Source organism: Myotis yumanensis, unplaced genomic scaffold (genome assembly GCF_028538775.1).
Source record: "Myotis yumanensis isolate MYYU_CA2020_CCGP unplaced genomic scaffold, mMyoYum1.0.hap1 SCAF_23, whole genome shotgun sequence".
In the NCBI taxonomy this organism is placed as follows: Eukaryota; Metazoa; Chordata; class Mammalia; order Chiroptera; family Vespertilionidae; genus Myotis; species Myotis yumanensis.
The window spans coordinates 298555-325939 of NW_027223774.1; the positions used below are offsets into that span (position 1 = coordinate 298555).

Below are 27385 nucleotides of genomic sequence, written 5' to 3' on the forward strand. Positions count from 1 at the left end.
CAAGGATGGACCGGCTCCCGGCATCGTCTGATCTCCCCAGTTCTGGGTGGACCCCCTTCTGTGCGACCCTGCCTCTGGGTCTCTGTCCATGCCTGCGTTTCCTCTTCTGCGTCTTTCTCCCTCTCACCGTCTCCCTGCCGACCTCTGAGAGGCCGTGTCTCCCGCCCCGCCTCACCGTCGCTGGGTCCTCACGCTGCTGTCGCCCTGGCCCCGCGTATGCGCCCCTTTCTCTCCGTCCCACTGCCTGGCTCTCTCCCCGGGGCACTGCGTCTCTGGTTGCCAAGGCGATGCCTTGTAATGTTCTTGTTTACCAGGTTGCCATGGTATCCATAGTGACGCAGGCGCGCAGGGCTCGGTGAGGCGCCAGAGGCTAGCTCCGCCGCTGGTTGGCTAGCTCCGGAGGAGGCGCGTTGCATTCTGGGGGTTGTAGTCCGCGCTGCGCAAGCCGCGTTCTACCGGCCGCGGTCCGGCAGCGAAGAGCCGCTCGGGGCTGAGGTGGGTCTTCCCGGCGGCCGTGGGGCACCCCGACCTGGCTCTCCTGAGCGGTTCGCTTCGGGGCGGGAGGGCCGAGGGGTAACGGCTGGGTCTGCGGGGGAGGGGCGGGGCCGGGGGAGGCTGTAGGCGCCCCGAGTGCGGACCCCAGAGCGCCCCGAGGTGGGGCCGGGCGGGGAGTGTGGTTTCTCCCGGTCACGGGGGTGGGGGGGACCCCATGGGAGAGGACGAGTGGGTGCTGCCTGTGGCGTGGCGGGCAGGAGGGAGTGGGGACCACTGAGGTTTGTTTGTTTTTGTTTTTTTTAAATATGTTTTATTGATTTTTTACAGAGAGGAAGGGAGAGGGATAGAGAGTTAGAAACATGGATCAGCTGCCTCCTGCACACCCCGCACTGGGGATGTGCCCGCAACCCAGGTCCATGCCCTTGACCGGAATCGAACCCGGGACCCTTCAGTCCGCAGGCCGACGCTCTATCCACTGAGCCACACTGGTCAGGGCTGTTTTTTTGTGTGTTTTTTTTTAAGATCTTTTAAAAAAACATATATAGAGGGGTGGAGGGGGCAGTGGGGGGATAAGGACACATATGTAATGCCTTAATAAAGCAAAAAAAATATTTTAAAATTATTTTTGTTGATTTCAGAGAGGAAGGGAGAGTGAGAGAAAGAGAAACATGGATGGGCACCTCCTGCAGGCCCCCAACCAGGGATGGAGCCCGGGACCCAGCAGCCCACCAGCCGGGGCTCATGTCCTAAGACTTTTACAACATTGTGAGGTCACACTGTAATTTTCCTTTGTCCTGTTTACTACTTGATTTTTTTTAAAAATATATTTTATTGATTTTTTACAGAGAGGAAGGGAGAGGGATAGAGAGTTAGAAACATCGATCAGCTGCCTCCTGCACACCCCCCACTGGGGATGTGCCCGCAACCAAGGTACATGCCCTTGACCGGAATCGAACCTGGGACCCTTCAGTCCACAGGCTGATGCTCTATCCACCGAGCCAAACTGGCTAGGACACGACTTGATTTTTTAAAATCTTTTTAAAACTTGATTTTAGAGGAAGGGAGAGAGATGGGGGTGGGGTGGGGAGAGAAACATCAATTTGTTCCACTTATTTGTGCATTCATTGGTTGATTCTTTTTTTTTAATGTTTTTATTGATTTCAGAGAGGAAGGGAGAGGGAGATAGAAACATCAATGATGAGAGAGAATCATGGATTGGCTGCCCCCTACTGGGGATGAGCCTGCAACCTGGGCACATGCCCTTGACCGGAATCGAACCTGGGACCATTCAGTCTGCAGGCGGACGCTCTATCCACTGAGCTACACCAGCTAGGGCCATTGGTTGATTCTTGTATGTGCCCTGACAAGGGATCGAACCCACAACCTTGGAGTATCTGGTTGCTCTGAGCTACAGGCCAGGGCTGTTTGCTTTTTTTTTTTTTTTTTTTTTTACAGCAATGAAAATACTTTATTGTGTTTTTTGTTTGCATATTTGCAGAATGTGTAATCTTTTCTGTAGACAGATTTAACAAATACATATGGTTTTGGACCAGAAAATTGTATCTGCCATCTCAAGAACCTGAGAAATAAGTTTAATTTCTTTTAACATGCCCAACTTAATACTCTCCCTTCCACCCCAATCTACCATCACCAGTAAAAATAAATAATTTGAAAAAAATGCAGAAAATATAAAAAGATAAACATTATAGAATTTATGCACACAGTATATTGAAAATGGAAACGAGCTTAAGCAACTTTGACCTGATTTTTTAAAAATTGTCTTTTCTTGCCCTGATCGATTTGGCTCAGTGGATAGAGCATCGGCCTTTGGACTGAAGGGTCCCGGGTTTGATTCCGGTCAAGGACATGTACCTTGGTTGTGGGCACATCCCCAGTGGGAGGTGTGCAGGAGGCAGCTGGTTGATGTTTCTCTCTCATCGATGTTTCTAACTCTGTATCCCTCTCTGTAAAAAATCAATAAAATATTTTTTAAAAAATAAAAAAATTTTTTCTTTATTGATTAAGGTATTACATATGTGTCCTTATCCCCCCATTGCCACAACCCCCATGCATGTCCTCACCCCTGGTGTCTGTGCCCATTGGTTATATGCATGTATACAAGTCCTTTGGTTCTTTTTTTAAAAAAATATATTTTTATTGATTTCAGAGAGGAAGAGAGAGAGAAACATCGAAGATGAGAGAGAATCATGGATCTGCTGCCTCCTGCACGCCCCCCACTGGGGATCGAGCTCGCAACCCGGGCATGTGCCCTTGACTGGGAATTGAACCCTCACCTCCTGGTTCATAGGTAGAAGCTCAACCACTGAGCCACACCGACTGGGCCTTTTTTTTTTTTTAAGTCCTGGTAGTACTAGTCTTATAGAATGAGTTGCCACTCTCCACTTTTTGTGGTCATTTTTGTCTACACGAGTACAGCCCTCCACCGACCCTTCACAAGGGAATTGCTTGGAAATAATCTTGCATGGACTCCGGGTGTGGAGGGTGCGGGCTGGTGAGTTCGGATGCCCCCGCCGTTTTCTGTTGTGGGTGCCCCATGGCCTGCTTCTCACCACCTGGGCTCCTCCTGGTCTGTCCCGTGCAGGTCTGGACTCCGGCCGGCCGCGATCTCACAGCATCCTGTTGCTTGTTTTGTCTCTTCCTTGGAGCCATGGTTACGTGAACCTGCCCTCCAGGACGCCGCCCTGCCCCCGGCTGGCACGGTCACGTTTCCCAACGCAGACATGGGAAGGTGTTGCCTTCGGAGAAGGCGTCAGCCCCCCCAGGACCTCCCCGACTCCCCCCGCGCTGCCCGGGCCAGGATGGCAGCGGGGGACCCCCTGGAGGAAAGCGGGACCAGCTGCAGGAGGACTCCTGCCGACCTGGACGTCTCCCACCTGCTCCGGAACTTCACCCCCGAGGCCCTCGCCCAGCTCCACCAGCTGTGCCACCAGCGGCTGCAGCCCGAGGCGTGTTCCAAGGAGCAGGCGCTGCAGCTGGATTCATTCCTGAAAGTCCTCCTGCCCGGCAAGGCCCGTTCGGCCCTGGCTGCCGGCGCCCCTTCCCGAGAGCTGCGAGAAGGTGGCCTTCCTGGCGGGGCGCCTCCCCGAGGACCGGGAGGAGCCAGGTGAGGGGAGCATGCCGCAGAGCAGGGGCGGGGAACGTCCGGCCCGTGGGCCGAGGAAGGCCCACAAAACCATTTGGTCCGGCCCTGCCGAGGCGTGAGGGGTGAGTTAATTAAACGTTGGACCAAAGGCAGCAGGCTAACGTTTAAGTGGGTCATTGTGTACGGCCGCCAAATGATGTGATAAATATCGGAATGGCCCGCGGCAGACACAGGCTCCCCCCCCCCCCGCCCCCCCCCCCCCCCCCCCGGCCTTCAGGAAGGAGAAGGGGGTGAGAAATTGACCTCCTGTGGCCTAGATCCCAGGCAGCCGCCCCCCGAGAGAGTTTAGTTCCCCCACATCTGAGAGGCTCCGAGGTGAGCGTCCCTCAGCTGACCGGGCAGCTCCCCAGTCCGCAGGAGCCAGTCCCAGCACCCTCGACGCTGGGCCCTGGGCTCTGTTACAAAACTGTTGGCCTGGGCGACGCTGACTCCCTCCTGGGGCTGTGGCTGGGGCACCCAGTGTGTTCACCGTCTATTTGAGCTTGAGTGCGTTGTGAGCGCATTTGACGGGACCTTCAATGAGTTTGCCAGGTGCCCGCCTGGGTGTCGGACCTCCCTGGGCCTTGGAGCCCGCAGCCCCTGCCTGAGACCCGCAGCTCCCGGACTTGGAAAGGCTTCGTGGCCTGAAGGCACTGGCTTTCCTGTCCTCCCCTCTCACCTCCGCGGGTCTCCCCTCTCCGTGAACAGTAGGCCCCACAAACCCTCCTCCGTAGGAGGGCCCCTCAGACCCCCAGCCCCTCATAGTTTTAATTTTAGGTCCTTTTCTACTTGCCTTTCCTCTGAATTGCTACCACTTCCCACCTGCCCACCCCCCAACCTCTTAGCCTGTCCATCCCCCAACCCCAAGCTGGGTGTGGCCCCGGTAAATTAAAAACAAAAACAAAAAACTAAATTTACTATTTCAGCTCTTGCTCCTGGCCTGACCCGTGAGTTCCGTTCTGCCTCAGGGAGACCCCTCCCAGCATGCATCCCACTCAGCTCCCCGGCCCCCGGGTGACGCCTTTGTCACCACGATATCCCACAGGCCCTGTCCTCGGCTCCCCACCCCGTGTCCCAGTCCGTGCACAGCTGGATGCCTGTGCCTTGTTTACTTTATTTGGAAATGGCTTAAACCTGGTAGAAAAGGCACAAAAATAGTGAAAACAGTACAAAGTTCACACAGATGTCCTCACCCAGACCCACCTGTTAACGTGCTCACACACACACCTGGGGGTGTGCGAAGTCCACATTGCTCCTGTCGGTGAATCTTTTGTTACCCAGCGTTGCCCAATTTCTCCCCCATAGAGTTACTGCTTCCCCCCTGAACTAACAACTGATCTGTGGGGAGACCTTGAAGATAAGGCAGATACCCAGTTTCTCACCAGTGTCCGCCCCTGGTCCAGCCTCCACTCCTTCCTGCCTGAACCAGTCTTTAGCACGGAAGGCTGCAGGATGTCGCTGACCCAGTGCCAGCTCTCCCTCCGTGTTCATGCTCAGCCCTGGGCACGGCTTCCTGCCCATTTGTTTATCATCAGACGCACTCGTGAGCTCCTGTTTCCTCAATGGTGTGTAACTCACTGCTGTCCTTACTGATTTCGGTGCTCGAGTTGTGCCAGATGAGCTCACGAGTCTTTTTTAAAAATATATTTTATTGATTTTTTTAGAGAGAGAAAGGGAGAGGGATAGAGAGCTAGAAACATCGACGAGAGAGAAACACCGATCAGCTGCCTCCTGCACACCCCCTTCTGGGGATGTGCCCACAACCAAGGTACACGCCCTTGACCGGAATCGAACCTGGGACCCTTCAGTCCACAGACCGACGCCCTCTCCACTGAGCCAAACCGGTCTTGGCGAGCTCACGAGTCTTAACAGGAATCCCGCACCCTGTGGCATACCTCTGCCACTTTTGGAACAGTCAATTTTTTTTAAGTATAGGATGTTCCAAGCTTATCTCTCTACTTGCTTCAGCTCTGAAATCAGCCATTTCTCCAGTTTCAAATAACTCGTTCCCTTCAGTAGGGGGCGGTCTTAGGGCCCAAATCTATGTGCTCCTTGCTACTAGCCTTGTCTTCTGCTGAGTTAGAAATACAGGCACATCTGTGAGCACCTATCAGTACACAAATAAAGGTATGTGTGTGTGCGAACAAATACAATGCCAGTCTATACTTTTTTATAACTGCATATTTCACAACTACATTTTCACTTCCCCCATATTTTTATGTCGCTATCATGAGAACTCTGGTACCCACACAATTAAAAAGAATGCTGGATGCTAAAGTGCCTCTAAAATAGTTTCAGGCCCTGACCGGTGTGGCTCAGTGGATGGAGCGTCGGGCTGCGGACTGAAGGGTCCCAGGTTCGGTTCCGGGCCAGGGCATGTTGCAGCCCTTGGTTGCAGCCACATCCCCAGTGGTGGTTGTGCGGGACGCAGCTGATTGATGTTTCTCTCTCATCCATTTTCTAGCTTTCTATCACTCTCTTCCTCTCTGTAAAAAATCAATAAAATGTATTTTAAAAATATAGTTTCAGAATTGCTTTCTCGAGTCACTCCTAACCTACTGAAAAGGATTAATTTATTGCAAAATAATGCAGATAATTTAATTCTGTTTAAAATGCACTGATACTTCACATGGGATTCAAATCTGTGGGACTGGTTGCCATGTATTGGTTTGTTTTTTTTTTTGAGAGAGGTAAAATCTGATTTTATTTTTAAAATATTGGTATCATTTTGTCTTGTAAAGGTGGGGCAAAGCACCCTAGGTTTGTTCTGAAGGGGCAAGACACGGTGCACAGATGCAATTAGGGAAGTCAAGGAGAATTGGTAACAGCATCACTAGCATTCAGAGCCTGGTCATTCCCACTTGGGACAAACATTTCAGGGGAGACTCAAACATTAGCTGTGTTCTTGGACCAGGTAAGTGATTTATACACAGACCAGAAAACGTTGTGGTGAGACAGCCGCGTACGCACTTGTGTGTGTTTATATCCGTCAATTGACACCACTCATAAACACTCCCCAACCCGAGGAATAGAATGTGAATTAATGACCAGGTCTCACTGCCCTTGGTTCTTACGTATGAAAGGCACTTGTTGGGTTTTCACCAGTTGGAACCTTGTGAACCTGTGGACCTAAGTCACGTCCAAACTCACGACATTTTCCCACTTCTCGCTTCTGTAATGTTAGTGGGTACTCATGGCTGAAGGTCCTCCGCGTCGGTCACCTCCACATTTCCCTGCTGTTAGGATGACCTGAGGAGTGACCCGTGTGTGAAGGCCTGTGTATGTCCCATTGCTCGTGAGACGAAACGGGCTCAAGTCCAGGAAGGGATGAACAATGGCTTAAGGCTTCCTATGGCCCAGCTCCTGTAGGTGCCTCGACCCAGTATGAGTTCTCTGGTGCCTGGCCAGGGAGGAGCTGTCTGTGTAGGACTTCCCACAGTCCCTGCACTCGTATGGCTTTTCTCCCGTGTGCATTCTCCGGTGCCGAATGAGGTGGGAGCTCTGCCTGAAGGATTTCCCACAATCTGGGCATTCATATGGCTTCTCCCCGGTGTGTGTCCTCGCGTGCTGGCTGAGGGATGACCTGCGACTGAAGGACTTCCCACATTCGTTGCACGTGTAGGGTTTTTCTTTGGTGTGGATTCGCTGGTGCTGGGTTAGAGATGAGCTGTGGGTGAAGGCCCTGCCACAGTCACTGCACTCATAGGGCTTCTCCCCTGTGTGGATCCTCTGATGCTGAATGAGTGGAGCGAGCTGGCTAAAGGCTCTGCCATATGTATTACACTCATAGGGCTTCTCCCCAGTGTGGATCCGCTGGTGCTGGGTTAGAGATGAGCTGTGGGTGAAGGCCCTGCCACAGTCACTGCACTCATAGGGCTTCTCCCCGGTGTGGATTCGCTGGTGCTGGGTTAGAGATGAGCTGTGTCTGAAGGCCCTGCCACACCCGTCACACTTATAGGGCTTCTCCCCGGTGTGGATTCGCTGGTGTTTGGTTAGGGATGAGCTGTGTCTGAAGGCCCTGCCACACCCGTCACACTCATAGGGCTTCTCTCCAGTGTGGATTAGCTGGTGTTTGTTTAGGGATGAGCTGTGGGTGAAGGCCCTGCCACAGTCACTGCACTCATAGGCCTTCTCCCCAGTGTGGATTAGCTGGTGTTTGGTTAGGGATGAGTTGTGGGTGAAGGCCCTGCCACACCCGTCACACTCATAGGGCTTCCCCCCCATGTGGATTCTCTGATGCTGAATGAGTGGAGCGAGCTGGCTAAAGGCTCTGCCACATGTATTACACTCATAGGGCTTCTCCCCGGTGTGGATTAGCTGGTGTTTGGTTAGGGATGAGCTGTGTCTGAAGGCCCTGCCACACCCGTCACACTTATAGGGCTTCTCCCCGGTGTGGATTAGCTGGTGTTTGCTTAGGGATGAGCTGTGTCTGAAGGCCCTGCCACACCCGTCACACTTATAGGGCTTCTCCCCGGTGTGGATCTTCTGATGTTGACGGAGGTGTGTGCTCTGCCGGAAGGCCTTGCCACACTGACTGCACTTGTAGGGCTTCTCTTCCGTGTGTGTCCACTTGTGCTTTCTGAGTGAGGAGCTGAGGGTGAAGCTTTTCCCACACTCCTTGCACCTGTAGGGCTTCTCCCCTCTGTGGATCCTCTGCTGCTGACTCAGGGGTGGGCTCCGGCTGAAAGCCTTCCCACGCTGGCTGCGTGCGTAGGGCTTCTCGCCGGTGTGACTTCTCTGAGGCTGGATCAGTGGGGCCGTGCGCTCACAGGGCCGCTCACCAGGAGGGACGCCCTGGCGTTCGGGACTCGGAGCGCTCTGGAAGCCTTCTCCGCGTTGGTGGCTGTCGTGCGGTCTCTCTCCGGCCTGCGTGGGGTGGGGGTGGGTGAGTGTGGAGCTGTGACGAAAGGCCTTGCCATGTTTGTGACCTCTAGAGGGTCTCTCTGCTGCATCGCTTTTCTGTTGCACATTTAACTCCGGGTTCTCACGTTTTCCCTGGGACCCACACCTGTGAGAGTCTGGTCTTGCAGGAGTCACAGCTTGACTTGGGAGCTCAGGGCTCAGAGTTACGTTTTCCCCAAACCCATCCCCGGGCTGGTGCCGCTGAACAGATGTCCTCACAGGTGTGCAGGCCGCCCGCACCCCACGGCCATCCAGGCTCTCACGGCTGTGTTCCCGGAGCCCCTCGGCGTCTTCGTCTTCACCCTGATCGCTCCCCAGACCGTCCCCCGGGAACCCTTCTACCAGGACAAGGCGGGATAGTTCCTCAGAGGCGTCTTGCTTTGCAGCTGACAGTTCCGTTGTCAACCCAGCGTCCAAGTCTGAAAACAAACAAACATGCAATTGTCCCTCAACCCCTGTTCTGGGAGGAGAAGTTCATCAGTGACTCTGTGGATGGAAGAATTAAACCGACAGTTTCAAAAGGTTCAAGACTCCAGTGGATGAAACCATTTAACCGTATGGTTTCCCAACCAGAGAAGGAACAGAAGAGGGAGGGGAGTTGGTACAAAAGGCACAGAGGGAGTTGCCAGGGGGGCACAGGGAATTGGGGCAGAGAAGATGCTGAGGAGCGAGTGACCCTCCAGGGGACATGTCCACAGATGCCCAGTCCTGGAAGGAGAACAGTGGTCGGGCACAGGCCGACAGGAGACACCAGGCCAGGTGGTGGCGGTGGAAAAGCTGCCCTTGGGAAGGAACACGCAGCACCCCCCCCTCCCCCCCCCCCCCCCCGCCCCAAGATGTAAAGAAAGGCATAAGCTTGGCTGGTGTGGCTCCGTGGTTGAGCATTGGCCCATGAACCAGGTCACGGTGTGATTCCCGGTCAGGGCACATGCCCAGTTGTGGGTTCGACCCCCAGTAGGGGCGTGCAGGAGGCAGCCAATCAATGATCCTCCTCATTGATGTTTCTATCTCTCCCTCTCCCTTCCTCTCTCTGAAGTCAATAAAATAAATGTGTATTTTAGAAAAAGAAGAAAAAGAAAAAAGAGCCCTCACCGGTTTGGCTCAGTGGATAGAGCGTCGGCCTGCGGACTGAAGGGTCCCGGGTTCGATTCCGGTCAAGGGCATGTACCTGGGTTGCGGGCACATCCCCAGTAGGGGGTGTGCAGGAGGCAGCTGATCGATGTTTCTCTCTCATCGATGTTTCTAACTCTCTATCCCTCTCCCTTCCTCTTTGTAAAAAAATCAATAAAATATATTTTAAAAAAGAAAAGAAAAAAGAAATGCAGCAGCTCCAGAACTTGGAAGCCGCTGAAACACCGGTCGCCCAGGGAACGGATGAATGACTGTGGGTGAGCGCCTGTCTGTCTAACCAGGACCACAGGAGCCCGACGGCCTCCCCGCGGCACCCGCCAACCACAGGGGTCCATACACCTGCTGAGTGAGAAGCACACGCAGCCCCCGCTCCGTGCCGGCAGGACGCCGTTCAGCCCAGGCACCCAGCCTCCACCCCACACCGAACCGGCCTAACGCTGCGACAGGACAGTGTCTCCCAACGTCCTCCAGGAATTCAGGTGCTGACCGTCTCACCTGGGCACACGCCTTGTGGAACCTCCTCATGCACCGGCCACGGCTCTGCCTCCTGGCCCGTCAGGAAGGGGACGGGGCGTTTTGGGGTCCTGGCTCCTGCTCAGGGAGGCCCAGGGCGTGAGCATCTGTGTCCCTGGGCGCCTCCCAGCCCTCTGCCCGCTCCACCTTCACTCTTCCAGGATCGAAGTGGTTGGGAACCCAGAGAGGCCCCAGGAACTTGGTCATAGCAGCCTCCAGTTCCTCCACTCACCCTCGGTCCCTCACCCCACCTCTGGCTCCGGGTGGACGTGTGTCGCCGGTCTGGCCACTAAGTGGGAATTCTTCCGCTGTCCACTGGCAACAATGACCAATGTGCAGGGGACGTGGTGGCCGAAACAAGACAACCCAAAGCCTTCCCCGGACCCCGTGGACGCTGGTATCGCTTCACCCTTCAGAGAGGCCATCTGTGAAGGTGACAGTGGTGCAGAGGGAGGGGCGCTGCCGACAGCAACACAGGAAGACCCAGGTCTGACCTAGGATTCTGCAGTCAGGGGTCCTCTTACCCCGCGATTCCTGCCTCTGGCATCCTCACGGATATTCCCGAAACCCAGGCAGTCTGGTCCCTCAGGCCCAAGGCACATGGGTTTTCTGCTCTTCATGCCAAGACCCACCCCCATGTGAACCCAGGAGAAGTGGGGTCCACCCAGGGGAGGACCGGGAGGAACCGGGGGTGGCCTTACCCACAGCGACCAGGAGCCCCCAGGTCTCCAGCATCACCTCGCGGTGCAGGGCCCTCTGGGCGGGCGTCAGCCGCCCCCACTCCTCCCGCGTGAAGTCCACGGCCACGTCCTCAAAGGCCACCGGCTCCTGGAACGTCACACGGGACCTTCCTCACTGGGGAAGCTGGACAGGGCCGAGCCGGGTGGTCAGGGGCAGGGGTCCCTTCGGTGGGAGGCCCGAGCGTGAGGGCGGGGTGCACTCACCGGGAACCCCGCGTCCAGGAGCCCAGCATCCATTCCTTCCTCCTCTGGCCTCTCGCAGGAACCGCTGGCTGCTCTGCAGGCCGTTCTGGGGGGAGAGGATGCGAGGCACTGGGCAGGTGTCCCTGGTGACCAGGAACCAAGGACCAGAACCCCTGCCTTCAGGTGGAAGGAGCTATGGTGCCAGAGCCTGGGGCCCGGGACCCAGGCCAAACCCAACAGCTGTGAACCTCAGCTTGGCATTTCCTGGGCCCCTGCGGGGAGCCAGATGGCCGTCCCCACATTGTCACAAGATGGTCGGCAGGGGAGGGCAGTTAGGTGTCAATCAGGCCAGCAGGGGAGCGGTTAGGGGGTGATCAGACCGGCAGGGGAGCAGTTAGGGCGTAATCAGGCCTGCAGGGGAGCAGTTGGGGGGTGATCAGGCCTGCAGGGGAGGGGTTAGGGGGTGATCAGGCCTGCAGGGGAGCAGTTGGGGGGTGATCAGGCCTGCAGGGGAGCAGTTGGGGGGTGATCAGGCCTGCAGGGGAGCAGTTAGGGCATAATCAGGCCTGCAGGGGAGCAGTTGGGGGGTGATCAGGCCTGCAGGGGAGGGGTTAGGGGGTATCAGGCCTGCAGGGGAGCAGTTAGGGCGTGATCAGGCTGGCAGGGGAGGGGTTAGGGGGTGATCAGGCAGGCGAGCTTGGGAGCCAGCAGTCCTGATTGGAGAGGGTGCAGGCTGGGCTGAGGGCCCCCCCCCCCCCCCCGGAGGCATTGTGCCTCGGCCTCTGGTGTATAAATAAGGCGCAGAGCTGCCATCCTGGGGGTCCCCTCCATCCCGGAGGTTCCGCTCCCCAGCAGCGGCCCCCAGTCCCGCACAAATGGACTCACAGGGACTCCCCGCAGCGGAGTGTCCCCGGGGACACAGCGAGTCTCTCCCGGTCCCGTCCGCCTCCACCTGGTCTCCCTCCCCCTCCACCCTCTGGGGCGCGAAGGCCCCTCGGGAAGGCGAGGCTGCGTTTGCCTCGTGGGGGGACCTGGCCGCCCCCACCCTCGGATCCCGAGCCTTTGAGCCGCACCGCGACCCCCACTGCGCCCCGAAGCGAGTCCCGCTTTCCAAAGGAAAGGAACCGGGCACAGTCGCGCGCAGCGGGGTACACACCACGGCCGGAGCCCCGGGTAAGTCGCGCGCCCGCCACCGGCTGCGCCTTCCGGCCCCAGGGGCACCCCGATCCCGCTTACCCAGCTAAGTGCGCGGACCGCACCGGCCGGTACTTCGCCTGCAGAGGCGGCGGCGAGTCTGCCTCCCAGAGAGCCACGCGCGCTCCCGTCCGGATCCTCCGGGCTTGGCCCGACCCGCCCGGGACTGTAGAACCGCGGGTCTCAGCCGCGACGCCCCGCCCGGGTCCGCACCTCTCACCCTTAGAGGCAGCACCAGGCAGTGGCCACCGATCGTGGGCCAGCGAACTACAACCCCCAGAGGGCTGCGCGCGCGCTTCCGGTCGCTCCGTATGCGCCCCGCCCAGAGCAGCCGCCTAAACTGTGAGGCTCGCAGAACCGTCCGCCTCGGCCTCACCTTCCCGCCCGACACCTCCCATCCCGAATTCTTGGGTCCTAACCCAGAGCTACGGCGACGTCCGTTAGGGAGGTCTGGGCTAGCGCGACGGGCATTGGACTACAACTCCCAGAGGGCCGTGCGGGAGGTCGGCGCGCTGCTTCCCGAGCGGATCAGATTATTCGTGAGGGAATTTCGACTCCTGGGGCCTGTACTTCTGTCCCCAGATATATTCGCCGCCCGCTCGCAGGTAGTCGCCCACCCCGGACACGAAACAGTGACATGAAAAAGGAGGGGACAGTAAAGGGGGACGTACTGACAGGAACGAAGGGAAGGCTCGATTGTTCCCCGGGTTTCATTCCAGCCGGGACACACTTCCTTACCTTCCCAATATACGGAGACTCCCCGACAATGACGTCACATTTAAGGCTTTTTAAAAATCTAATACAGAAAGCTCGTCGCGACATTTACTTTCATTTCGTCCCAGGCAGGTGTCTGTGTGAAAGCGGCCGGTTTGAAATGGGCGCTGCAGACTACGACACCCGGGGAGGCCGCCCACCGCGCTGTCGCTTTTCCTTCTGGGAGTTGTAGTTCATACCTCCGTGGTTCTGGGGCCAACGCCTGTTACTGTGGACTACAACTCCCAGGAGGCATCTTTCCTACCTGACGCCCGTTTTCTGGGACCGCCCGCTGTTCCCTGCGTCTGTGAGACGCACCCCCGGGCTCTAGTTGTCCTGCTGCGCCACCTGGTGGACAAGGTTAGTGTAACCGGGAGTCCCCGGAATTCTCAAAACCTGGGTTTCTAGGAGTTTGTGGAACCTACAGCGCTGTTCCCGAGGTCGGAACGCTGCTCCGACGGCAGGGTCTTGGAAATGCAGTGAGAAAAAGCCTTCTAATAGCGGCCTAGACAGGGTGGGGGCAGGTTGAACTACAATTCCCGAAAGGCTTTGCTCCCAGGTGAGGCGTCCTCCCTTGGGACACCCATCCTGAGCACCTTCGGGGGGGGCAGTAGGAGGCACCAGGTCTCGGGGTTTGCAACCTGGAGAATGAGGTCAGTGTAATCACGATTCCCAGCCGCTGCTGGAATTCTCAAACCGCAGCGCGGCTCCCCGGACTCTGCTGCAATGTCCACCCCCGCCCCCCGCCTTGTGGACGTCAGGGCGCCCACGCAGAGGTGGACTCGTTTCCTGGTGAGAAAGCGACCTCGGTGCTATGTAGGCAGGGCTGGGAGGCTGGACTGCAGGCCCAGAAGGCCCCGGCGCCCTGCACAGGCCCATCAGTGCTTGTCCGAGTGCGTCTCCTGGGACAGGCAGCTGGGCCATCGGGCGTGCTAGCACCTCCGAGAGCAACGCATTAACTGGCTGAATCCCCAGATACCTCTGAAATAGTTTGAGAACTGCTGTTCTCGAACCTCTACAAGAACCCAAACCTCCTGGAAAGACATCAGGAGTCTCCCCTTCCCCTAACCACCACCTCCCTGCACAGCTCCTAAGTCAGTGATGGCCAATCTATGACACCCGTGCCAGAGGTGGCACGCGAACTCATTTTTTTGGTTGATTTTTCTTTGTTAAATGGCATTTAAATATATAAAATAAATATCAAAAACGTAAGTCTTTGTTTTACTGTGGTTGCAAATATCAAACAATTTCTCTATGTGACACGTGGACACCAGAGTTAAGTTAGGGTTTTTCAAAATGCTGACACGCCGAGCTCAAAAGGTTCGTCATCACTGTCCTAAGTGGATGACTTGTTCAGGGACAAAGATACAGCCAGATGTCCCCTCTACTCTCAGGGGAAGGTGGTTGGCGCAGGCATTGGTGGCCATGGGTCTGTACTGTGGGTCAAATGAGGGTAAAAGGCGGGGGGGGGGGGCCCTCATTCCTCAGTGGGTCAGAGAGTGTGCCCCCACCTCCAGTCTGCCAAGGGTAATAGCCCGTAAACCAAGAAGCAGAGGAATAGAGACTGTTGTGTGTACCACAGTCTCTGGAAAGGGCGCCTCGAGGAAAGCTTCATGGGTCAGAGATGGGAGAGTGTGTGCACATGAACTGGTGGCAGGTGGAGGGGGCAGCCCCCTCAGGAAGCAGAAAGGGCCTTCCTACAGGCCCTGAGAAGGGCGGCAGGACCTTCACCACAGGGAGGACACACCGCCAGCCTCAGCACCCCACCCCAGAGATTTGGACTCATCTGTTGGGATGCAAGGCCCAGGAGTCTGCATCGATGAGCAACACCCGGGTGATTTTGGTGACAAGCCTTGGGTCCCCCCGTGAGACACCAGTTCAGAACAACCAACAAGGTCTGTGCGGCTGGCGCACAGGCATCGGGGGCAGACTGAGACCCCAGTGGGGCCGATGCCCAAGCTGGCAGCACCTCGGTGGAAGGTGTCAGCCAGGGGTTTCTCTTTATCGGAAGTGGTAGGAACCAGCCATTGCAGGGTCTGAGGCACGACTGACCCCCTCACATTTGTATGAAAAGAGATTCTGTCCCAGTGTTATTAGTTACTGTCGCCGGGTGGCGATCGTCAAGGGTGGCAAGGCACCCTCTAAGGGGCGTGGTTGTCAGCCAGATGTGTTTAGAGGATTTAAGGTTCAATGAAGTACGATGGATTTTTAAGTGAAATTATAACAGAAACAGTGAAAAATCAATGAAAACATGCTGCAAGGAAGGGTTATCTTTTACATTTATCAAAGGACTGAATCTTGTAAACCAAAGGTTACAACATGGAATTCCTATTGTTTATGAGACGGGAATTAGGAAAAACCTTGCTCTTTTTGTGCAATGGCACCGTCTGTCTTTTTCTTTTCTTTTTTTAAAATATGTTTTTAGCCCGAGCTGGTTTGGCTCAGTGGATAGAGTGTTGGCCTGCGGACTGAGGGGGTCCTGGGTTTGATTCCAGTCAGGTGCACATCCCTGGGTTGTGGGCTCCATCCCCATTGGGGGGCGTGCAGGAGGCAGCCAATCAATGATTCTCTCTCATCATTGATGTTTCTATCTCTCTCTCCCTCTCCCTTCTTCTCTGAAATTAATAAAAATCTATTTTAAAAATTAAAAAAGGAAAATTAAAAAATATATACTTATTGATTTCAGAAAGGGAGAGCTAGAAGCATTAATTATGAAAGAAAATAACTGATAGGCTGCCTCCTGCACGCCCCACACTAGGGATCAAGGCTGCAACCCATGCATGTGACGTGACCAGGAATCAAACCATGACCTCTTAGTTCATAGGTCGATGCTCAACCACTGAGCCAAGCCTGCTGGGCTCATCTGTCTTTTTAATTCCTATGAGTCCTGTAAAAAAAAAAAAAAAAAAAAATTATAGCCTGACCAGAGTAGCAAAAGCCATCACAGAACCTGCAAGGCTCCATGGAAGTTACATTTGAAGACTTCCTATTCCAGTGATGGCGAACCTTTTGAGCGCGGCGTGTCAGCATTTTGAAAAACCCTAACTTAACTCTGGTGTCGTATCACATATAGAAATTTTTTGATATTTGCAACCATAGTAAAACAAAGATTATATTTTTGATATTTATTTTATATATTTAAATGCCATTTAACTAAGAAAAATCAACCAAAAAAATGAGTTCGCGTGTCACCTGACATGCGTGTCATAGGTTTGCCATCACTGTCCTATTCAAAAGTTTTCAATTCCACGACAAATAAAGATTTATTGCAAACTAATGCAGAAAACTAGTTTAAAATGTTTACAGTACACACACACACAAAAACAAAAATTAAAAAAAGACAAAAAAAGAAAACAAAAAAAATGTTTACAGTACACTTGGTACTTTGTCGTATGGGATTCAAATCTGTGAGGCTGTTTGCCATGTACCTTGATCAAATGCTTTCCACACAGATCAGAACTTCTTACTGGGACAGTTGAGTGCATGGGGATTGCACAGGGAGGCCACTCTCACGTGTGGAGCACTGCCATGGTGTTTATAGGGTGGATCAGTGTCAACTACGCCGTTCATGAGCACTTCTCCCCACTCGAGCATATAATGTGCATTAAAGATAAAATGTCACTGCACTTGGTTCTTTTTTATGAACAGCATTAGTTGAGGGTCTCACCATTTTGAAATTCTCAAGTCCGGAATCTGGTGAGTTCTTGTAAGTCATGCCCAAATCCAATACCTTTTCCCAATTCTCATGTTTGTGGCGTCTATAATACAGCATTGACGGGCACTCACATCTGAAGGTCTTCAACACTGATCATCCCTACATCTCCCTACTGTTAGAACGATCGGAGGAGTATGTGTACTCGTATTTGTGAAGGTGTGTGCGTCAGTCTGTGATATTACCCAGGAGTATGACTGGGTCAAGTGCAGGAAGGGGAGGGATGAACTATGGCTTAAGGCTTCCTATGGCCCAGCTCCTGTAGGTGCCTCGACCCAGTATGAGTTCTCTGGTGCCTGGCCAGGGAGGAGCTGTGTGTGAAGGCCTTCCCACAGTCCCTGCACTCGTATGGCTTTTCTCCCGTGTGGTTCCTCTGGTGCTGAGTGAGGTGGCAGCTCTGCCTGAAGGATTTCCCACAATCTGGGCATTCATATGGCTTCTCCCCGGTGTGTGTCCTCACGTGCTGGCTGAGCGATGAGCTGTGACTGAAGGACTGCCCACATTCGTTGCACGTGTAGGGTTTTTCTTTGGTGTGGGTCCTCTGGTGTTCTGTGAGGAGGGAGCTCTGACTGAAGGCTCTGCCACACTCATGACACTCATAGGGCTTCTGCCCCGTGTGGATCCTCTGATGCTGAATGAGTGGAGTGAGCTGGCTAAAGGCTCTGCCACACCCATCACACTCATAGGGCTTCTCCCCGGTGTGGATCCGCTGGTGCTGGGTTAGAGATGAGCTGTGGGTGAAGGCCCTGCCACAGTCACTGCACTCATAGGGCTTCTCCCCGGTGTGGATCCTCTGATGCTGACTGAGGTGTGTGCTCTGCCGGAAGGCCTTGCCACACTGACTGCACTCGTAGGGCTTCTCTCCCGTGTGTGTCCGCTCGTGCTGGCTGAGTGAAGAGCTGTGGCTGAAAGCTTTCCCACACTCGTTGCACCCGTAGGGCTTCTCCCCGCTGTGGATCCTCCGATGCTCTGTCAGGAGCGTGCTCTGGCTGAAGGCTTTTCCACACTCGCTGCACTCATAGGGCTTCTCTCCCGTATGCGTCCTCTGATGCTGAATCAGTGGTGTCACCTGGGTGAAGGCTTTCCCGCACTCGTGACACGCGTAGGGCTTCTCTCCAGTGTGGATTCTCTGGTGCTTCGTCAAGGACGAGCTGTGACTGAAGGCCTTGCCGCACTCAGGACACTCGTAAGGCTTCTCCCCGGTGTGGACCCGCAGGTGCTGGGCGAGGTGGATACTTTGCCGGAAGGCCTTCCCACACTCACTGCACTCGTAAGGCTTCTCGCCCGTGTGGGTCCGTGCGTGTTGGCTGAAGGAGGACCGGAAACTAAAGGACTTGCCACATTCGCTGCACTCGTAGGGCTTCTCGCCCGTGTGAGTTCTCTGGTGCTGGATCAGTGGGGGAGTTTGGTTAAAGGCCCTCCCACAGTGCACGCACTTATAGGGTCTCTCACCAGTGTGGATTCTCTGGTGCTTGGTGAGCGCCGAGCTGTTCCGGAAGCCTTTCCCGCATTCCTGACATCCGTAAGGTCTCTCCCCTGTGTGCGTCCGCTGGTGTTCAGTGAGTGCAGAGCTGCGAGCAAACGCCTTTCCACATTCCAGACACCCGTAGGCTTTCTCTTTGGTGTAGGTTTTCTGTTGTGTGTTCGGTTTTGAGCACGGATTCTCCTTTTTTCTGTGCATTCTCCATGCGTGACAGTCTTGTCTTTCAGGAGTCACGGGCTGACTTGGGAGATCAGGGCTCAGAGTTAAGTTTTCCCCAAACCCATTCCCGGGCTGGTGCCGCTGAACAGAGGTCTTCACAGGTTTGCGGGCTGCCTGCACCCCACGGCCATCCCGGCTCTCACAGCTCTGTTCCCGGTGCCCCTCGGCGTCTTCACCCTGATCCCTCCACAGACCGTCCCACAGGAACCCTTCTGCCAGGACAAGGCTGGATAGTTCCTCAGAGGCGTCTTGCTTTGCAGCTGACAGTTCGGCTTTCAATTTCGTTTCCAAGTCTGAAAAAATAAAAATAAAAAGGAATTGCCCCTCAATCGCTGTTCTGGGAGGAACAGTTTATTGGTGAATATGTGAATGGAAGAATTAAACCGACATTTTCTAAAAGTTCAAGGCACGAGTGGCTTTGACCAGTTAGCCATATGGTTTTGCAAAGCAGAGAAGGAAGAGAATGTTCGGAGAACAGAAAGCTAAGTTAGTATAATGGGTATGGATGGAGCTTGCACAGAGAATTTTGGAGGAAGTCGGTGCTGAAAAAAAGAGTGATCCTTCAGGGAAAATGCAGCAGACACCCGGCTTGGAAGGATCGGAGTAACAGTCAGGGACAGGCTCACACAGTCTGTACTGCAGCAGATGGTGGGAGAGTAAGGGGGGAAAGGTGTGGCCTGTAGGCTGTGAAAGGCCCCCAAAATCATTCGGCCTGGCCCTGCCGAGGCACTGGGGGGAATTAATTAACTGTTTGGCCAAATATAGCGGCTAAATTTTAAGCTGGTAATGTTATATGCCCTGCGAATGATGTTATAAATATCCAAATGGCCCTTGACAGAAAAAAGGTTCTCCAACCCTCAGCCCTCCCGTTTCTCAGAGCCCGTCTCCTCCTGGAGGTCCCTCGCTGTGGTGCCACTCACTCCAGATGTGAAGAAACCCATCAGATCCCCACAGTGGGAGCTGCTGACATGTCCGTCAACAAGAGGATTGACAAATGGCTGTGGTGCATTCTGGCCCTTTGAGCTGGTTCAGTCTGTCTGTCTGTTTCCCTAAGTGAGAAGACCCCCAACAACAACAGGGGTCCACACACAGGCTGAACGAAAAATACAAGCCGTGTCTCCCCCTCCTGCCTGGCAGGGTGGCAGGTACCCAGCCTCCACACGACGCTGAGCTGGTGAGAAGGTGTGACATGGCACCTTTCCCATGTGTGCTGATCTACTGAAAAGTCAGGAGAACATTCTACTCAAGTGCAACTGGCAGAACAGTGTCTCCCAAGATGCCCACGTCCTCAGCCCTGCAGCCTGTGAGTGTGCTGTCACCTATATGTGGACAAGGAATGAAGGATGCTCATCTTTGACATTAGCCCGCCACCTGACATCACCCTCGATTGTTGGGGTGGCCCCGTGTACCCACAGGTTCTTACATGGGCAAGAGAGGCAGGAGGTCAGGGCCAGGGGGACGTGATGCGTGAAGACCGGACCCGCCTCTGCTGACACTGAGATGGACAAGGCCACGCGCCCAGGAATGTGCGCCTCTAGATGCTGGACATGAGAGGCCATGGAGCCTCCCGACCCTCGGGAAGGAACGCTGGCCGCTGACCCCTCGCACGTCGCCCGGTCAGACCCCTGTGGACTCGTGACCTCTGGAACTGCAAGGTCATTTGTGTTGCTTCAAATACTACATCTGTGGTTGTTTGTTACAGCAGCAAGAGGAGGCTAACATACGAGGTGAAGGCTGGTTATTATTTGAGGCAGGGGAGACGCTGCTGTGACCCCCTCCCACACGTCCATCCTTCCTGGGCGCTGGCGATGGTCACTGCTCACACGGCGTCATGGCCGGACGCCAGTGGGAAGTTGGTTGTTGATGGGCCAGGACAACCCCACTTCCTACAGAGGTGCCTGCCTGTCTGGGGAGCCGGACAGCAGGTCTGAAGAGAAGAACCACCCAGCCAACCTCTAGGCATCTGGACGAGCCTGGCCTAGAGCCACAGGTGCCTGAGTCGTAAACGAGTCTCTGGTTTAAAGCCCGAGGCTGGAGTGTCTGATCCGCAGTAAGAGACCTGCACCCCCCAGTGCCTCTGCACTTGCCGTTCCCTCCGCCTGGAATTCTGTGCTCGTGGTCCAGCTTCCCCTCCCTCATCACCTTCTTTGAGAGCGAAGCCCTCATCTCTCTGCTCGCGTCCTCTCCCCGATTCTGTCCACCCATCACCTGCTGTCACATCTGTGATCTTCCCTTTCGCTGTTATTATTGTTTTCTCGCTATTTGCCCTGTGCCCCTCTCCCTCAGCAATATGTATAATCGGTGAAGACAGGAGCTAGGTCTCCTCATAGCAGAACGGTGCCTGGTGGCTGTTCACTGAGAGAATGAGGAGTCAGTTTGCTCTGAAGGACCTGGGAGCAGATACGAAGAGAGATTGTGGGGTGTGGGGTGCGGGGCTCCTCCCTGCCCTGCACATCCTCACCTCACCTGGGCACACACCTTGCGGAACCTCCCGGTCCCCCAGGCACCGCCCGGCCTCCTGCTCCAGCAGCGAGATGAGGGTGGGTCTCAGGAGCCACGGCCCTGCTCAGGGGGAGACCCAGGACGTGAGCATTCGTGTCCCGGGGCCTTTCCCGACCCCCTGCCCACTCCGCCTTCACCCTGTCAGGACTCATGTGGCTGGGAACCCAGACAGGCCCCAGTGACTTAGGTAATAACAGCCTCTAGCTGCCTCCACTCACTCTCAGCCCTAACCCCCCCTCTGGCTCTGGGGTGGACACGTGACCCAGATCTGGGCACCCAGTGAGGGTTCTTCCGCTGTCCACTGGCAACAATGACAGCTGGGGGACCTGGCGGCTGAAACAAGACAGCCCACAGGCCTTCCCCGGGCCCCTTGGACTCTGGCAACTGTCTTGTCACCGTCAGAGGGCCCACGTGTGAATCGGGACTCAGAGAGGGGCAGAGGGAGAGGGGGCAACACGGGAAGACTGCACCTGGGGTTCTGCAGCTCTGGACCCAGCGTGCCCCTTACCCCACGATTCCTGCACTGACACCCTCTAAGCCCAGGCTGTCTGGTCCCTCAGGCCCAAGGCACATGGTTTTTCTGCTCTTCACGCCTAGACCCACCCCCATGTGAACCCAGGAGAAGTGGGGTCCACCCAGGGGCGGACCGGGAGGAACCGGGGGTGGCCTTACCCACAGCGACCAGGAGCGCCCAGGTCTCCAGCATCACCTCGCGGTGCAGGGCCCTCTGGGCGGGCGTCAGCCGCCCCCACTCCTCCCGCGTGAAGTCCACGGCCACGTCCTCAAAGGCCACCGGCTCCTGGAACGTCACACGGGACCTTCCTCACTGGGGAAGCTGGACAGGGCCGAGCCGGGTGGTCAGGGGAGGGGGTTCCCTCCGGTCGGAGGCCCGAGCGTGAGGGCGGCGGGGCACTCACCGGGAACCCCGCGTCCAGGAGCCCAGCGTCCATTCCTTCCTCCTCTGGCCTCTCGCAGGAACCGCTGGCTGCTCTGCAGGCCGTTCTGGGGGGAGAGGATGCGAGGCACTGAGCAGGTGTCCCTGGTGACCAGGAACCAAGGACCAGAACCCCTGCCTTGAGGTGGAAGGAGCTATGGTGCCAGAGCCTGGGGCCCGGGACCCAGGCCAAACCCAACAGCTGCGAACCTCAGCTTGGCATCTCCTGGGCCCCTGCGGGGAGCCAGAGCTGTGCCGGGCATGGCTGATGAACGACGGCAAATTCACGCCCGCCCATTCCACAGACGGGAAAACTGAGGGCCAGCGTGGGCAAGGGCCTCGGCCCTGGTCACACGGATGACCTCCGGGGGGACGACTGTTTCTGCTCTGGGTTCCCTGGGCACGGCTGGGGGTGCCTCAGTTTCCCTCTCCCCTACAGTGAGGGTGGTGACGGGACATGGAGGTCACCAGCATTACAGTGGGACAGCGTCTGAACCTGAAGGGAGGGCAGTATATACATGACAGTGACTGTTACCGTCTAAGACACGCCTCCTGCTCCGTGTTCCCGGTGGCTGACAGGCTGGACCCCGTCTGATTGGCCAGAATGAGTCAGGCCCGAGGTCGGATGCGCTTCCCTCGTGTTCGTACCTGCCCTTGGCGGCCCTGACTGTGCGTCCGGATTCTGCCTCATGTGTTTGTCCTGTGTTGTCCTCACTGAGTGTTCAGGATGGGAGCTACTTGGCTGTGATGCGTGTACGGGCTTTTAAAAGTCATCTCCCTGACAACCCCCACTCCATCCCCTGCCGGGGGCAGAGACTATGTTGGGTCTACCCAGACGCTCTCGGGCATGAGATGGGGCTTGGCATCTGGGACATCTAGGTACGTGGTTGAACGCCCGGCTGGCGTGGCTCCGTGGCTGAGCATCGACCTGGGAACCTGAGCCCCGGTCTTGGGCTCCGTCCCCAGTGTGGGGGTTGCGGGAGGCAGCCAGGAGTTATTCTCATTGTTGATGTTTTTATCTCTCTCTCTCTCCCTTCCTCTCTGAAATCTATAAAAAATATATATATTAAAGCCCTACCGGTGTGGCTCAGTGGTTGAGCGTTGACCTATGAACCAGGAGGTCACGGTTCGTCTGGGTCAGGGCACCTGCCTGGTTACGGGCTCCATCCCCCGTGTGGGGCGTGCGGGAGGCAGCCATCAGTTATTCTCATCATTGATTTTTTTTCCTTCTTTTTTTTTCTTTTTTATCTTTTTTAAATTTTTCGTTTATTTTCATCATTGATATATATATATATATATTTTAAATATATTTTATTGATTTTTTACAGAGAGGAAGGGAGAAGGACAGAGAGTCAGAAACATCGATGAGAGAGAAGCATCCATCAGCTGTCTCCTGCACGCCCCCCACTGGGGATGTGCCCGCGACCAAGGTACATGCCCTTGACCGGAATCGAACCCGGGACCCTTCAGTCTGCAGGCCGACGCTCTACCCACTGAGCCACACCGGTCAGGGCCATCATTGATATTTTTCTCTCTCTCTCCCTTCCTCTCTGAAATCAGTAAGAATATATTTAAGATCTTATATATATATAAAAAATATATATTTTAAAGATTAAAGAGAACTACCCGGTTGATTAATGAGTGAAGGAGCCTGGATGGTGCCCGGCATAGTCAGGACTCCTCTCTTTCCTGGGTCCCAGTGTCCGGGATTGAAATCTGATGTTTCAGCCCTGACCGGTGTGGCTCAGTGGGTAGAGCGTCGGCCTGCGGACTGGAGGGTCCCGGTTCGATTCCGGTCAAGGGCATGGACCTGGGCTGCGGGCACATCCCCAGTGGGGGGCGTGCAGGAGGCAGCTGATCGATGTTTCTAACTCTCTCTCCCTCTCCCTTCCTCTCTGTAAAAAATCAATAAAATATATTTAAAATAAATAAAAAATAAAATAAAATCTGGTCTTTCTGCCCCGCCCCCCCCCCCCCCCCCCCATCTCCATGCTTTGGGGAGAGAAGGCCCCTTAGGAAGGCGCGGCCGCACCCTCGGAACCCGCCCCGGCCCCCAGCAGGCGAGGGGTGCCGGTCAGGCTGGCCCGGTTCCTGCTGGGCGGGGCCGGCCGTCTCTCCAATTGCGCCCCCAAAACCGGGGGGCTGCGCCCTGGCGACACAGCGAAGACCCCCCACCCTCCATCCCCCAGGCCCCGCCCACCCGACCCCTCGGGCTGCCTCCTACGCGACCCGCCCGGGGAGCAAACGAACAAACGGACTCGACACGATCGCGTGCGGTGGGTACGCACTGAGGCCGCGCCTCGGGGCAGACGCCGGGTCCGCCCAGCGCAGCCTCCCCGCCCGGCCGCCCCGTTTTCGCTTACCCGCCGGGCGTCGGAACGGAGGCCGCGGCCGGGACCGACGGGGACTGCGCCTGCGCCAACAGCGGGCGGACTACAGCTCCCATAGGGCTGCGCGCTCGCATCCGGGTTGTTGCCAGCTTCACCCGTCCCCAGCCCGCGGCTCCAAAATTGCTGACGCGAGAATCTATCAGCAGCTCTTTCTCGATGTGGACTACAACTCCCGAGAGGCTTCGCTCCTACGTGAGGTTCATTTGGCGGAATCCGAGCGCGGTCCGCCGACGCCGGCCCGGGTTGGCCGCCCTGCACGCCCTGGACCACTCACCGCTGGACGGCGGCACCGAAGCCGCAGGCCACGTTGTTGGCGGCGAACTACATCCCCCAGAGGGAACCGCGCGCGCTTCCGGTCATGTCTGTGTTCGCTAAGCACCAAGGCAGCGTCCTAAGGCGTTAGGCTGGATCCGAGTTCGGTTCGCGGAACCAGCCGGTCCTGCCCAAACCTCCCACTCCGCACTGTTTCGTGGAAGGGCTGTCGAAGGCCACGTTCGGCCTTCGCCTGTAGTGCGCCTGCGCGGGCGCGCTTCGAACTACAACTCCCAGAGGGCCACCCGCGGGTTGCGTACGCAGCTTCCCCTCCTGGCTGAGTGTTCAGGGCCCTAGTTCGATTCCCGGCGGCGGTACTTAATTTCCTTTTATACATATTCACTGCCCTGCCCCTCGCATCACGGTCTTTGCGGACAGTCCCCCAGCTTGGATGGAGAACAGAGACATAAAAATGGAGTGAGGCAAAAAAAAAAAAAAGATTCAGAAGAATCAAGGATGATGGCCCAGGACATTCGATCGTTTCCTGGGTTTCATCCTAGGAGGCAGAAAAAGGACGGGTCTGGGACAGTGACATAACATTTAAGGGTCGTCTTTGTCATATACAGAAAGTACATTGTGACATTTATTCTCATTTCGTCCCAAGAATGTGTCTATTCGAAGGTGGCATATTTGAAATCCGAGCTGTAGACTTAAGACGCGGGGAAGCCCACGGCGTTGTCGCACGGCCTCCTGGGACATGTAGTCCGCAGCTCTATCGGGATGAGGACTACAACTCCCGAGAGGCTTCGCGCCTACAGGAGGTTCATTTGCTAGAGCCGCCCACTCCGGCCCACTCTCAAGGTGGACACCGGTGCCGCGGTGCCTTCTGGGAGAAGTAGTACGAGGCTGTGTGTGTCCGAGAGCGGCTCCTGGTGGAGGAGGCGGGTATAATTACGAGTCCCTATGACCCGCGATTCTCACCCCCGGCTTTCCCGGACCCTGCGGAGCCTCCAACTGTGTCAGCACCGTGAGCATCACAGCGGGCCCAGGCCTGGCCGGGAGCCTGGGCTTCACGTCCCCGAAAACCGAGGTTTAGTGCACGCCCGCTGGGTGCACGTCCTCACTGGCCGGCTTTCTGGAAAGTCGGACTCTCCGGGCACCAGTTGCTCCGACTGTTGGACCAGGTAAGGCTGGGGGCCTTGGGACTACAACTCCCAGAAGAACGAGCGCGGCTTCCTTAGGGCTGCACAGCGATTGGTCAGGTGGCCTCGCGCGGAGACTTCTGGTCGCACTAGTTTTGTTTTTCTCTGAGGCCCATTGGCTGGTCGGGAACTGACTCCAGCTGGGACTCCTGGTGTCCTTGGTGCAGTCTGTCTCGGGGCCCTCGGGGGGCAGTGTGGCAGGTGGTCCTCTCACTACTTTCCATACAGGAGCCTCTTCTGAACTCTTTTTAAAAAAATATTTTTACTAGAGGCCCAATGCACGAAATGCGTGCAGGGGTAGGGTCCCTAGGTCTGGCTAGCAATCAGGGCCGATCTGTGGGGCGACTGGCGGGGCCATCAAGATGCCCCCTTTCCCCCCTTGGCCCTCCCACCCCCCCACCCTGCTGGCACCTGTCTGGGCTGGCCTGGGGCCTGCGGGCTGGGGGCAGCTCCTGCATTGAACGTCTGCCCCCTGGTGGTCAGTGTGCATCATAGCGACCGATTGTTCCACCCGTTATTCTGCTATTCAGTCCATTTGCATATTAGGCTTTTATTATATAGGATTGATTTCAGAGAGGACTTGAGAGAGAGGGAAACATGAACGATGAGAGTGAATAATGGATCCAATGCCTCCTGCACGCCCCACACTGGGGATCGAGCCTGCAACCTGGGCATGTGCCCTTAGCTGGGATTGAACCTGGGACCCTGCAGTCCACAGGCCGATGCTCTACCCACTGAGCCTCACCAGCTAGGGCCCCTTCTAGGCTCTTGAGACTTAGCTCATGGGGCTCCTGGCAGCTCATCGCTGGTTAAGTGGCCGATGGGATGGACATATGGGGCATCCTCACTTTCCCTCTGGATGGCCCCTCAGCCGGTCATTTGTCCAAGGAGGGAAACAGAAGAGGTTGTAAATCCGATGAGTCATACTGTCCTTCAAGGTACCAACAAAGCCCCATAACTATTCAGCCACCGCAAATGAGGAACAAACAGTTCTGGTCTTTCCATCATCTGGAATAATCTGTCTAAAAGAAGGAACATCTCTCGATGAGTTGACTTTTTAAAAAATCCTCACCCAAGGATATATGGGTTTTTAAATTTATTTTTGTTCTTTCAATTAGCAATAATCGTGCCTCCTATAAACCTATTGGCTACAATACTGCCATCGCACAAAGCTTGTTTTTTATTTTTATAGATGAGAGAGAGAAAGAGAGAGAGAGAAAGAGAGAGAGAGAGAGAGAGAGAGAGACAGAGGTGAAAGATAAATCTATTACCTACCAGTTGCCTCTGATTCGCACCCCAACGAGGGATAGAACCTGGACCTACGTACGTGCCCTGATCTGGAACTGGGCCTCCAAGCTGACACCAGCATAACTGTGATTCCATTGGGAAAACAACAACAAAAAAAAACTGGCTGTAGTTTAGACTGGCCACTTCGCTTCTCCCCTCCCTATGCTTCCGTTTCCTAATCTTTTTTTTTTTTTAAATATATTTTATTGATTTTTTACAGAGAGGAAGGGAGAGAGATAGAGAGTTAGAAACATCGATGAGAGAGAAACATCGACCAGCTGCCTCCTGCACATCTCCCACTGGGGATGTGCCCGCAACCCAGGTACATGCCCTCGACCGGAATCGAACCTG

General features: G+C 55.6%; 1 protein-coding gene and 1 non-coding gene across 2 annotated transcripts; both read right to left on the minus strand.

Annotated features, from left to right (window-relative positions):
• Positions 1-5286: 5286 nt before the first annotated feature.
• LOC139000190 (zinc finger protein 850-like) lies at positions 5287-24303 on the minus strand. The gene is made up of 7 exons (XM_070402468.1): positions 24267-24303; positions 21887-21971; positions 21642-21768; positions 17005-18760; positions 13039-13096; positions 11128-11212; positions 5287-8958 (listed from the first exon to the last, which is right to left on the minus strand). Exons 2-7 carry the CDS (start codon positions 21917-21919, stop codon positions 6977-6979), a joined length of 4041 nt encoding a protein of 1346 aa, XP_070258569.1. The 5' UTR covers positions 21920-21971; positions 24267-24303; the 3' UTR covers positions 5287-6976.
• A 2479-nt stretch (positions 24304-26782) lies between these two features.
• On the minus strand, positions 26783-26921 carry LOC139000404 (U4 spliceosomal RNA). The gene has a single exon (XR_011469581.1). It is a non-coding gene; the product is annotated as a U4 spliceosomal RNA (small nuclear RNA).
• Positions 26922-27385: the final 464 nt, after the last annotated feature.

What these genes read in the sequence shown, in the direction of transcription:
- LOC139000190 (XM_070402468.1), bottom strand. Translation starts at nt 21,919, where the DNA reads ATGGACGCTGGGCTCCTGGACGCGGGGTTCCCG. An exon ending in GGCGCTCCTGGTCGCTGTGG is followed by an intron (nt 18,761 to 21,641) that starts GTAAGGCCACCC and finishes TTATTTTTTCAG; the next exon opens with ACTTGGAAACGAAATTGAAA. An exon ending in TCCTGGACGCGGGGTTCCCG is followed by an intron (nt 8,959 to 11,127) that starts GTGAGTGCACCC and finishes GTTTGTTTTCAG; the next exon opens with ACTTGGACGCTGGGTTGACA.